Source organism: Heliangelus exortis, chromosome Z (assembly GCF_036169615.1).
Source record: "Heliangelus exortis chromosome Z, bHelExo1.hap1, whole genome shotgun sequence".
NCBI lineage: Eukaryota > Metazoa > Chordata > Aves > Apodiformes > Trochilidae > Heliangelus > Heliangelus exortis.
In genome coordinates, this window is record NC_092454.1 from 45970048 (window position 1) to 45983163 (window position 13116).

General features: G+C 43.1%; 1 protein-coding gene across 1 annotated transcript; it reads left to right on the forward strand.

The window, feature by feature from the left end:
* Nucleotides 1-2240: 2240 nt before the first annotated feature.
* On the forward strand, nt 2241-5330 carry LOC139789507 (relaxin-3-like). The gene is made up of 2 exons (XM_071730358.1): nt 2241-2555; nt 4657-5330. Exons 1-2 carry the CDS (start codon nt 2324-2326, stop codon nt 5010-5012), a joined length of 588 nt encoding a protein of 195 aa, XP_071586459.1. The 5' UTR covers nt 2241-2323; the 3' UTR covers nt 5013-5330.
* Nucleotides 5331-13116: the final 7786 nt, after the last annotated feature.

A 13116-nucleotide genomic window follows, 5' to 3' on the forward strand; every position in this document is an offset into this window, starting at 1 on the left:
TATTTTTTTTAATAGATTTAGCTTTCCTAACTATAATAAACAGATAAACTTCTCTTTGACTTTATCTAAATTCATGGCAGATTACTGAAAGGCTGACAGTTGAGACAATCAGGCTTTTCTATATAAAGTCCTGTGTGATTTTTTAAGTTATATGACTAAGATAGTATGTTCTTAGTTATTCTTTATAACCTATAATTCAAATCACAGTAGATGTAGTTAAAAGCTGCAGGTGCTGAGGCAATAGAACTAAAACATGGCTGGAGGAAAAAATACTCATCAGTACATGGTACTAGTGAAAACTACTTCAAGCTTAGTAAAATGTTACACTATTGCTGATTCATTCAAATGTGATCCTTAATAAAACTCATTAACTCTTTGCCTGCTGCAGTCTTTAATCCTAGCAAGAGAGCATTTGTAGCCTATGCTTTTCAACAAGAAGAGTGATGGAGGATGCTCCGTGAGCATTTACTTCTGTCCTGAAAAGACATACCCTCCAGGGTCTCTTTGACAACCTGTGCTCTGTCACCTACCAACAAATGTAATGGAAAGCACAGAAAGTATTGTATTTCACATTTAGTAGCCCTGAAGAAAGAGCAAGTGAGGTCAGAAAAATTGTTTTGAAATACTTGTTTTCCAGCACTCTTGAGTGCTTGTATTTAGCTGCTGTAGTCAAAAGTTCTGTGCTTCAGAACAGCTGCAAAAACTAGAGTCTTACAAAATAAAAAAACAACAAACAACCCTAAGGGTGGCCATCATAATACTTACCTTTTCTTGGGGTGTCAAGACGTGGTGCCACAATAACTGATAGTGCAGTTAAATTTGAAACTAAATCATGTGGAAAATCAGGTGTTTTCCAGACAGACCAACAAATCATCTTGTTCTTTGGGGCTCTCTCACAACTCCCTCATGACAAACTCTGAGAAAGTAGTATCTGAAGTTTTGCTGCTTTTAAAGACTGGGTCCAATATTGGGCATGGGTATCAAAGCAGGGTATAAAATTACAATAGTTTACAAGCTAAGTAAGTCACCAGGCTAGCACTGCCTGACTCAGAAGGACACCTCCTTTATTGCTCTGAAAGTCCTGGTAGAGCTCTTGCATATGACGACAGCCAAATCCTCTTTGAAAAGGTAATTTCAGAGTCTTCTCCGCTAGCACAGGTGAATCATTGACTTCTGTGCACTGGGCTGTGGATGTATGAGGTTTTTGTGCTCTCCTAGCCTGATTTTTGATGATTTTTTCCTATAACAGTACAGGGCATGTGTCCAAGGGGTAGAAAACATAACCCTCATGCAAAAGGATCTATAGAGAGCAGATTAATTAGTTTTCTGAGAGGTGGACTTCTCTGGTTTTCCACCGTACAACTGTAGGAACTCACGGAGAACATCAGCCGTATCTTCTCCTGTTGTGCTCAGAAAAAAGACCCCAAAAACAAACAAACAAAAAACCAACAAACACAAACCATAAAACAACACATCAAACGCACGGTTTACTTTCTGGTGAGTCTGGAGAACTCTGCTTCTGTTGCTGGGAGCCAGCTGGGGGCTGCTCGTGAAACACAACATCCCCGGAATGTGTGTGTTGGAGCTGAGGCGCCTGTGGTGCTTGGGTGCCTATGGCTGAACCACAGAGTTCAACACGGGAGCAGTTCAGACATTTCAGTCCCCTGTCATGTGTCCCCGGCTTAAGTAGTGGGGCTCAAATGCGTTTATTCTGCTTTGCTTTGCTTATGCCCTTTTCTTTCAGGCAGCGCTTTTAAGATGTAGGAGTAGTTACGCAGATTTTAGACCTGCAAGGAATAAAAACGTCGAGCATAACTTCCCCACATTTTCGGAGTGATCCGAGAGGGCACTGACGACAACCAGGAGACGCTGAGATGGCGACAGAGTGCGGGGCGGTGGGCATGCCTGAGGGTCCGTGGGGACCCAGCAGCCCGAGGAAGGCGGCGGGGTTGACATTTACCGAGGTGCGAGGTGCCCCGACAGCGAGCAAGGGGCAGAAAGCGGATGCAATCATACACCCCCGCCCCGAGCTGCGCCTCGACGCCGCTTTCAGAGAAAAAGGACCGCCCGGCGAGGAGGCTGGCGGGTGGGGTGACGGGGTGAGGGGACGGGGCCCCGGTGGCGGGCGGTGACTCAGCGCCTCCCTCAGCGCATAAAAGGCGGGCGGCACGCGGGGCAGAGGCAGCGCGCGGCAGGGGCGGTGTGGCGCGAGGCCGCGAGCGCGGGCGGCCGGCGGGGTCCGACGCGGAGAGCGGCAGCGGGGACGGGAACGGGAAGGGAAAGGGGAAGGGGCGGCAGCGGGACGGGGAGTGCGGTCGGAGCCATGGGGATCAAGCTGCGGCTCCTCTGCGCCCTGGCGGTGCTGCTCTGCGCGACGCCGCCGGGACATCCCGTCGCCCGCGGAGCAGCAGCCGGCGTGCTCCCCGCCGGCGACGGGGACGGGTACGGGGTGAAGCTGTGCGGCCGGGAGTTCATTCGAGCCGTCATCTTCACCTGCGGCGGGTCCCGTTGGAAGCGGCTCTCCATGTTGGCTATGGAGCCGGCGGCCGCCGGCGGTGAGTGCCCGAGGAACGGGCTGGGGTGGGCGGCTGGACGGTGCAGCCCCGCCGGGAGGCACCGGGACAGCGGCGCTGCCTGCGGGCAGAGGGGACTTCGGGGGCTCCGGTGAGGAGAAGAGGGAGGGAAATGGGACGGAGCGGGGAAGTGCGAGCGCCACGCGGGGCTGTTCCCTCCTCCCGCCCTGAGCCGCGGAGGGAGCGTCCCGAGCCTCTCGGACACGGTGCTTGTTCGGTCCTTCCCTTTCCTTCCGAAAGGAAATCCGCAGATTTAGAGGAGAAGACCACGGCAGTCTCCGGGGCGTTGTTAGCAGGGATAACCCCCGGAGTTTCTGGTCTCTTCAGAGCCATCGCTCTGTACGGGACCGAGCAGCCACTGCCGGCGGCAGAAGCTCGCGGAACTCTTTTTACTTTAAAAAAGCCCCATAAACAGTAAACTACACTTTCATCTTCTTGGCTGTGCAGGGAGGTGCGGCAGGGAGTGCCTCTCGCTATGGCTTCGCTCCCTTCAAAAAACTGGGTAACTCTCCTGGCTGGGGAGACCTGGCTCAGATTTTCCCCGTGCGGTGCTGCCTCGTCTTCCTGGGAGCATCCAGGAGCATCCTTGGATGGGAAATAGTTTGAGGTTTTTACCACTTGCTTGTGCTGCTCGCTACGGAAGAGCTGGCACGTTGGGGAGTGGATAGGAAGGAATTCTGGTGCTGCAGGTTACAATTTAAACAGCAAGAACTGTTTTGGGGATACTTTGTGATGCAGTTAATGGGTAAAATATTCCTAGATAGTATTGCTGTCACATCTTACAAGTCAAATATATTAAGACAGTATAAGCAGCTGGGGTTTTTTTGGCTGTGTTCTCAAACTACGGTAAAGTTAAATTAATTTTAAAGGATGACTTATTTAGGTTGATATCTTTAATAATGAGAAAAAACATAGTTACAGAGGTCAAAAGTTGGAATTATGGCTTAAATGAAAGAGCTTATTATTAGACCTCAGATTATGAGCCTCAGCTAATGAAGCCGGTGTTTTGGATTTCTTGGTATTCTTTTTGCATGTTTTCTGGCAGGTTGAATAGTAGATAAAAGTTACCTTTATAATTATAACAAACTACTTATGTACAGCTTCTGCTAAGGGTTGTGTTCTTTCCCTGCAAGTGACTGTCTAACTAGTAAGATAGCTACAGACACTTCTTTTTTTTTTTTTTTTTTTTTTTTTTTTTTTTTTTTTAAATATTCAGGCAAATGTTCTATCTGAAAGTTAGCTTCCTCATATTAATTAGCCATATAAAAGTAAATATAACATTCATTGGATGTTCATGTGTTCTTTCAGCTTGCTGAAGCAAAAAGCATTAGTAGCATCAGGACCACAACAAAAGCACTTATTTTGGATTTTTATTTTAACTGAAGAAACTGCTTTTCTCCACATTAGCTGAAGAGAGCAATTCAGCTTGCCTTGCAGAAGCAAAAGCATGAGTGAAAGGGAGCAGAGATGGATTTTGAGAGCACTTCAGTGAGATGAACTGTATTACTAAGTAAACTCTCCAAGTCTCTGCTATGCCTCAAGAAATGGCAGAAACTAATGGCAAGAATCAGCTGAAAATAGCTATAGGAATATATGATCTGTAAGAGGAGGTTTATATATCTTTTAATACTTGCCTATTTAGTCCTCCCTACATTTGTTTTTCATGTGATTGTGGTTTGCCTGATTGTGCATTGGAGAAAAGGGAACTAATGTAATTCATGTGCCTCATGACAGCTCAGCTCACAGCTCGGTGTGGCTTCTTGTCAGGTGTCTTTACAACAAAATTTTCATTCTGTATACTGAGGCTTCTATATCCGTAACAATGTAGTTGTGATAGGGTATCTAGACCTCAGTCATAGTTATAACTGTTTTCTCTCCATTATTTAACTTGTAGCACAGCCTTTAAAACATAAAGACTCCCCTAAAACTAAGATATAAGTAAATCATGGACTGGAGACTCTGCAGTACTAGATAACAGGGATTTGTTTATTACTAACTGAATGATTTTACTGTGATATTCTTGGAGCTGCTTGCTTCTTTTGATACTGCTGACATCTGAACTTACAGTCTTCTCTTCAAACAGATTCTGCACAAGCAGCAAGTAACAAACTACTGGGAAACTTCAAGATGAAATCAGTTTTGGGTCCAGACGTGGAGCAGCTGCAAAGAAATGGCCCATTTCTTGGATGGGAGGCATTTAAAGATTTGTATTTAAATGATTATAACGAATATATACCCGTGGCAGATGACTTCAAAGACCTTGTTCAACAGGTAGAGGAAGCTCCAAAGGACCGTGGAGGAGCAGAAATTGCAGACACCATGGGCTCAAATCTTTGGCCCAGCTATCCCAGAAGAAAACGTGAATCTCTGGGTTTGGCAGGAATGTGTTGCAAGTGGGGCTGTACAAAAGCTGAAATTAGTACTATATGCAGAGTTTAGGATCCTCTGCACTTATGCATGCAATCAGTGTTCGTTGCAAAACTCACAGTATTTTGTCTGCATGTGCCAGTAAATGCTTCTGGTTTTCTTTAAAAAAAAAAAAAAAAAAAAGAAATCCACAAGTTTAATTGTAATGACTTTGTCTTATTGCAGTAACTTTTAATCTGTAGTTTTTACAGATTAATCTGTAAAACTTTTACTATTAATCTGTATTATCATGTTGATGCTGTGCCTTTAGATTTAGATTACAAATGTATTCTATCTTTGTAACACTGTAAGAAGAACTTCAGTGTTTCATTAAACTCAAAGTATACTAAATATTGAATGGTTCTCTCTCTGTCAATAGAAAGAACATCCAGTGGTGTTCATGGTACAAAGCTCTAGATATTTATCCAGAAAGTATATTTTGCCATTCGAAACTCCACTCCACACTGACTCAGGTTGCTGATTATTTTGAACACAATTTTCCATTTCCCTGAAATTGTAGGATTGCCATATGCAACATAGCCTTTCTAGAAATTTTACCACAATAAAACACTTGCAGCCTAGATACTTTATCATGTTCACATGTTAAAAGGGCTTAAATAGTGGGTGAAGTATTAACACTTCATTATTCCTTATTTACCTTACTTTCCCAATTTTTTTCCCCACCATTTCTAAGTGAGAGCATTGAATGTACTTCAAGTAACTTATTCTACAGACACTCAGACATCTTCCTGGGGGTTCTTATTGCTATACTGGTCTATACCACTTCAGAGGTATTTTTGAGTTGCTAATTTATGCCCAGGTGGCCAAGAAGGCCAATGGCATCCTGGCCTGTATCAGGAACAGCGTGGCCAGCAGGTCCAGGGAAGGGATTCTGCCCCTGTACTCAGCCCTGGTGAGGCCACACCTCGAGTCCTGTGTCCAGTTCTGGGCCCCTCAGTTCAGGAAGGAGATTGAGGTCCCGGAGCAGGTCCAAAGGAGGGCAACCAGGCTGGTGAAGGGACTTGAGCACAGATCCTATGAGGAGAGGCTGAGGGAGCTGGGGGTGTTCAGCCTGGAGAAGAGGAGGCTCAGGGGAGACCTCATCATTCTCTACAACTCCCTGAAAGGAGGGTGTAGCCAGGTGGGGGTTGGTCTCTTTTCCCAGGCAACTCTCAGCAAGACAAGAGGGCATGGTCTTAAGTTGTGCCGGGGGAGGTTTAGGTTGGACATTAGAAAGAATTTCTTTACTGAGAGGGTGATCAGACATTGGAATGGGCTGCCCTGGGAAGTAGTGGGTTCTCCGTCCCTGGAGATATTTAAAAAGAGACTGGATGTGGCACTCAGTGCCATGGTCTGGTAACTGCAGTGGTAGTGGATCAAGGGTTGGACTTGGTGATCTCTGAGGTCCCTTCCAACCCAGCCAATTCTATGATTCTATTAATTGCTCCTGTATTTGTAAGTATGTAATTTGCTTTAAAACTAAGCTTTTTTGCCTTTCCTGGCTGTTTTTTCTGACTGTATCAAGTTGTATTTCCAGCTATTTTGTTGATGACTGTCGCCTCTGACCTTTATCATGCTCCTTAACTTAGCTGGTAGTAGTTGACTCAGAGCTTCTTAGATTAGGCTGCACCTGGGTTGCCTTTGGCTTAATTATGCAAATGGACTTTTGAAAAGTGTTCTTTGATTAGTGAAATTCTTGCATCACTTCCTTATTCCTTTTCCTAAGATGATATTGTTACTCCAGCAATTAGGTGTCTATCAGTCCTTTTTGTTCTCTTAAACCATATCAGATTTATTCCATTCAGCCTTCCTCCTCATCAGGCAGCAGCAAGTCAACTGGAAATAAAGATTCATTTCTTATCTAAAACAGGTTACAAAGGTTTCAGATCTGCAGTCACACATCAGTGTCCTCACGTAGCAAAAAGAGGTTCCTTTTTGATCTCTGCCACATTGCTATCACATGTAGAATTCAATTTTTTGTAGGACAACATCTCTGTATCATGGGAACAAACACCTCAGCTCCTTTCCTTGTATTTTAGCTCAGGGAGAGTTACTTGACTGTTACTCTGACTTACTGTGCCACCTGCTTTGTGGTCAGCTCTCAGTACCAAACACTGCACTCTCACAGACTGCTTCTCCAGTCCGATTTTCCAACCTATGTACGTGAGAGAGCCCACACTAAGAGGAAAGAAAATAAGATTGTTACTCTGTGCATCAGCCTCTTTTCATCCACCTGACCTCCCCATGATCTACCTTTTTTCTGGAAGCTTCTGGTACCTGATTGGCAATGCTGAAAGTTCAGCATGAACGTTCATTTTGTGTTTTTAAGTAGCTGTGTATAAAGCCAGCTGTGTATCTGTGACTCACTTTTTCCTCCTGGTATTTTTTTTCCATTTGCAAATGGCCACATAGGGTGAGAGCTCCGGTGCAGTGTCATGTTGACCCCAACAACAGTCATCTGCCGTCTGTGCAGAGCTCTTGAGGAGCAAAGCCTTCAGCTTTCCTCTCCTGATGAAATGGCATAGATATTGGTCTTGGAGCCAAAATAAGAGGCTGGTTTGTTCTATAATAGGCTGATGACGGATAAGCATCTCGCCAGTTTGAAGAGCAGGAAGATTCTTCCTGCAGATGCTTTTAGCCCTGATACAAGGAGCAATATTGACCAAGTTACCTGAACAATTGGGCAACTTTTTAGAGCCTCTCAAGTTTTGCAGCAGCATTTCTGCTCTTCATCTTCGAAAGAAAGTCTGGTACTTTTCACACCTTGCCAGCTTTCCTGTTTTACTAACATTGATCCTAAGTCTCTCAGCATTAAGTCTCTTCCACTGTCATTGAGTGATGCACTAGAGAGGGAATCAAGTGTGTGTATATGTATCTAAATTTAGAGAGCTGAGAAACTGAATAGATCATGGAAAAAGGCCTAGTCTTCTGCATTGTTCCAGTTGTCCAGCAACCGTTCAGACCCTGTTTGCCAGATGTGAGTCTAATTCTGTTGAATTTTCAACTCTGCTTTAACTTTTACACCTTATGTAACAGAAGCATTCTCAGCTTTGCTTTTGGAAACTTTGATAACTTCCAGCCCAGCACTGAAGAGTGTGTAGATACACCTTTCCATCTGTTAGCTCAGTTCTTTGTTTGTTCATTGTAGTTCATTGTATCTTAGAGACATAGCATGCAGGTAAATTCAAAGAGATGGACACATCTTGGAGAAGACATTTTATTCATTGAAGCTCATCCTTAAGGTTCACACGTCCTGTTTTCAGGGATCTTTAAACTACCCTGCAGTTCCTGGGAACCTTTACAAAATATATGTGAAGAAGCACACCTTCCAATTTTTTTGCTGTACCCCTCAGAATCTTGTTTGTGCAGACTCTCAGTAGTTACAGTTTTGTCAATCCACCTTCAAGCAGACACAAGCTTTCTGCCTTACTGTGATTTCAAGCTTTTCCAAAACTCTACTCAGGCAACATCCATCTCAAAAATTTTTCAGTGAGGTGGGTTTGAGCTTGCATAGGATCCCAGGACACATAGGGAGGCTATACTGGAAGCTAAAACTCATTAGCAATCAGGAGTCTGCTAAGAAAAAAACCAAACAAAACAGACTCCAGTGATGATCAGAACTGTATGCCTGTTCTAAATTCAGACCTTGTTAAATCACAGTGACTTGAGCTTCAAAAAAGCACCTATCTAATACATACTTTTGCAGGCATGTGTGTGTAGGTGAACTTTCACTGGTCTCCTAATTTGGCTTAACTATCCTCTCTTTCAGACTTGCAGCATCCAATAATCTCTTAAGTTTTTCCTAAATTCAACCATAAGCTTATATTTTGGTTAAAATAAATTATCTGACTTGAATCTGTAACTATAGAATCGGATAATCCCCCCCTGACACAGCCCTGCAGGATCTGTGATGAGCTCATCAAGGACTCAGGCAGTACCTGGCAAGCTGTGCACCTGGTGTCAGATGGTGGTGATAAAATTAAACACCAGAGGCTCAGCTGATAGGTTAGAAGAGCTTTTTGCCCATGAGGACAGACCAATGGTGGGATCAGGATGCAGAGCAGTGGTTCTGCCTCCAGCCTTGGGGAGTTTTCCAGCCCTGGCTGGGTAACCTTGCCTTGAGGAGCCCATTCTGCCCCCTGAGCAGCTGAGCCTGGTGTGGGCAGGGCATGGGACAGGAGCCCTGCCAAGGTCCCAGCAGCAAGCCCTACCTTGGGCTCTCCCCTGCAGGAGTGTGGCTGGGGCTGAGGAGTCACACACGAGACAGCAACTGGTAAAGGGGCTCAGATGTGTAAGGAATTCATTTTCTTTGTGTAGTATTGAGAGAGGTAAGAAGAAGCATCATAGCTCATCGTATACAAATACGTGCTTGGTGTACTCTATTGTTCCTTACATAGTAATAGATAACTAACATATATATACATGTACATATACTTACTTGTACATATATATAGTGTGTATTATTATATTATAGTACTTGTACTAATACTATGATTAGTTTACTACATGGTAATGCAAGAGGATAGGAAACAGGAACAGCTATTGTCTCAAACTGTATTCAAACCCATGTCTTGTTTGGCATGATGGAGATTTGGTTGGATAGTTCATACAGATAAGTATGGTCACGGTTAAACTGTGAAAGCCAGCAAACCATACAGGGATATATACATGAGAATTTTAAGTGTAAGATACACGGAATATTTCTGTTGCTGGGAACAAATAAGTCTTGCAGTGCCATGCTCAGTTTTGGACACCACATTTCAAGAAGGAGGAAATCTGCAAAACAGTAAAAAGAACTACTGAACATACAGAAAATATGACTTATAAAGAAAGAATGGAGAAACTGCAGCTTTACGCAGAACTAAGTCTGAGGCAAGAACTTGCAGAAGTCTTCAGCTACGTAGAGGTAGCAGTAAACATAAAAGAAATTTTACGCAACCAGTGTAGGACAAAGAGCAATGTGTTTAGGCTCTAGAAATGTATTTTAGAATCAGAAAAGGGTTTCTAAAAGCAAGGAAAATAATGGAATAGACTTTTGTAAAGGTTATGGGGTATTCACAGCGTATGAGATCAATAGCTACCAAGAATAACAATATGTCAGGAGAGACAGATCTGCAAAGGTACAAAAAAAAACCCTTGTCCACTTTGCAGGATCTTGTAATTATGACTCCTTTATGAACAGCAGAAAGGCATCACTTCCAGGTACTTGACAAGTGGTGTGATAAGAGGACTTGGTTGAGATCACCTGGTTCTGTCTCCCTGCTCATTGGTCTAAACTATACATTTATACTAAAAAGATGCTTTGTTCCTTTAAAGTCCACTTGACCGTCTTCATATTTAAGGAATTGGGTTTTCACTCAGCTTGAGATCTCTCCTTCAATTTCTGAAAGCTTTACCAAACTTTTCTCTCATCTCCCCCATTTAGGGATTCAGTTTGCAGTGGGATTTCAACCTGTTCAGTCCCTAATGGAGAAATTATTTTAGCCTCTAGAAACCTTGATTTATTGATTTATATTTGGTGCAAAAAACATCCTTTTCAAGAACATGAAACAGCCTTTTAATATCTTTGGCTAAGTGAATAGAGTGCTTACTTATATCATATTCTGCTGCTGAGGGCTGAAGCCAAGTTTAGGTTTAACCTTAAATTTTATTAAAGGTCTTTTAAGAGTTCCATTAATGGGCATAAGGTAAGAACCTGAATGTCCTTATGTCTAAGCTCCACACTGCCCACGCAGAAGCAGCTGTATGGAGTTTAGATGTTTAGATAGTACCTTTTTAATTGATAGAGCAGTGTGTTTCTGTGGAGGAGCCGCTTCTCATAGTCACGTGACTCAGAGTACTTAATTACATAATTACATAATGACATAATTAGAGAAGCCTGCTGACCTGATTAGAGCTTAGTCAGCTGTAGCTCAGGCAACACATCTAGCATCAGCATTTAATAGCTGATCTTTTCAAATCGATGTAATTGTTCAGCTTTTGTTGTTTTGTTTTCAGAGTAAGATGTCCTCAATTAGGCAAGAGATGATAATTACAGTTCCTGTTGAGGAGAAATTACTGCAGTTTTAAACAAATGGCAAAGCATTTGAGTTATTGACTGGGTTATATTTAACGAATTCAAATATCTGATTCATTAATGTTTAATTTATTAATAAAGTTTTATAAATGCTCTTTAAAAATTACAATATATATACAAAGACTAAAGTTAAAATGGGTTATCTAGGTTCAGTAAAGCAGTAGACAAACTGATAGTAGCAAAGCAGAAGTACTGCAAAATTTCAGATTTTCCATTCCATCATTCATGGTGCAAGCAGAGTATGTCTGATGTTCAATCATGAAACCTGAAGATCCAAAAATGCAGCCAGAAGAAAGCGAGGTAAAGATGCTAACTTGAATAAAAATGTGCTTTGGAGAGATCCTAAGGTTTTGCCTATGTATCTAAGGGAAAGGTACTTTAAAAAATAAAAAATTAGACTTTTCATTCTAAATTTCCAACCCTTAAAACTGATTCTTAGTTGAAACCTAATTTTAAAGACATCTCAGTTTCATAGCCATTCCTATTACTTAAGTACCTGTGCAGTCCTGGTGCTTTTGTTGATGCTCCAAAGGCAGTGAGTGGGTTTTTTGGTGGCTGTTTCAGATGGCAAAGCCCAGTTTGATGCCAGTGAAGTGTCTGTTTTCCTGTGTGGCCCCTGATGGGTCTGTCTTAGTACGCCCTCAGTTTGCTGGATGAGTTTGGTGATGGAAACAGACACTGACCTAAGAGTACATTCTGCTGGGGTGGGAATAGGTAGCACCAAATCATTTGACATCGCTCAGCTTAATGGGTTAAGCAAACCAAGCATGGGACAGCGTTTCATGTATTCATCTCACATGCGTGTAGGTATCATCAGCTAAGACAGATCCAACCATCAGCACCACATGCCAGCAGAGGAGAGCCCAGAGGGCCCCATCACATTTCCCAGCTGCCTCACTGTAGTGCTTTTAGCTGCTTTTAGCTGGTAGTTCAGGTCTAATTTCTCATTCTTCTGCTGAGAAAAGAGTATTAGTATTAGTTAAGAGTATGAATGCAAAGAGTAGAGAAGGCTGATTCCAGCCATCCATTACAGGATATCTAACTCCAGATGGTGCTCCAGTGATCTGCTCTCTTGGTTTTTTTCTATAGCTTTTGCTGGTGTTCCATAAAAACAACAATTTAGCCCTATTATTTCACTTTTTTTTTTTTTTTTTTTTTTTTTTTTTTTTTTTTTTAATTACAGCATACAAGAAATGTATTATCTATGCTACCTGCCACAATCTTCACCACAGCCATGGTGCAAAAGGATGCACTCTGGAAGGGTGAGTCCCGAGTGGCCACAAGAGGCCACAGGAAAAGGAGCCCTGCACGGTGCCCTTGAAAATGCCTGTTTGTCACCTGAGCCGGGGAGATTCAGGGATCTCTGACAGGTACCATGGAGCTCCAGAATGTATGTGCCCTGGGGCCTGTGGGTGCTTCGGGCTGATGGCAGCAGCTGTGGATCAGAATTATGAGGTATGCAAACTCCTCCTCCCAAAATCCCTTATAACACACAGCTCTTTTTGGTTGGGTTTTTTTTTTTTTGGGGGGGGGGGGGGGTTGAGTGTTTTTTGTTTTTTTTTCCTGCTGTGACAATCAGCAGCCTCAGGGACCGCTCACGGGGATCATCCTGGCAGTGCCTGCGGAGTCCTGTGGGGGATGCTCTGCAGCAGCACTTGGGAGAGGGTCAGACCCGGGCCAGGCTGGGTGCCAGCAAGGACCAAACTGGCCAAGCCTCCGGTCTCCAACTTCGTGTTGCTTCTTTTAAGCGCTGTAAAGCGTCTGAGTTGGCATTACTCTTTCGCTCAAACGTAGCTCGTTTGCCTTAGGACTGGATTTTAACAGATATTCTAGGAAGGATGACTCTTTTCTAAAAAATAGTCTTTAAAAGTTTTTTTTTTTTTTTAGAAAACAAAGGAAAAAAGGAAAAAAGAACAAAGGAAAAAAGGAGGAAAAGGGAACAAAGGGGAAAAAAAAAGAAAGAAGAAGAAAATGAAAAAAGAAGGGGAAAAGGAGAAAAAGGGGAAAAGAAAAAAATTAAAAAGGGAAAAATGGGGAAAAAGGGAAAAAGAAAAAAGGGGG

Excerpts from the sequence above, each read along its gene's own strand:
- LOC139789507 (XM_071730358.1), top strand. The coding sequence starts at position 2,324 with ATGGGGATCAAGCTGCGGCTCCTCTGCGCCCTGGCGGTGCTGCTCTGC. Across the intron at positions 2,556-4,656 it reads GGAGCCGGCGGCCGCCGGCG|ATTCTGCACAAGCAGCAAGT; the intron begins GTGAGTGCCCGA and ends CTCTTCAAACAG.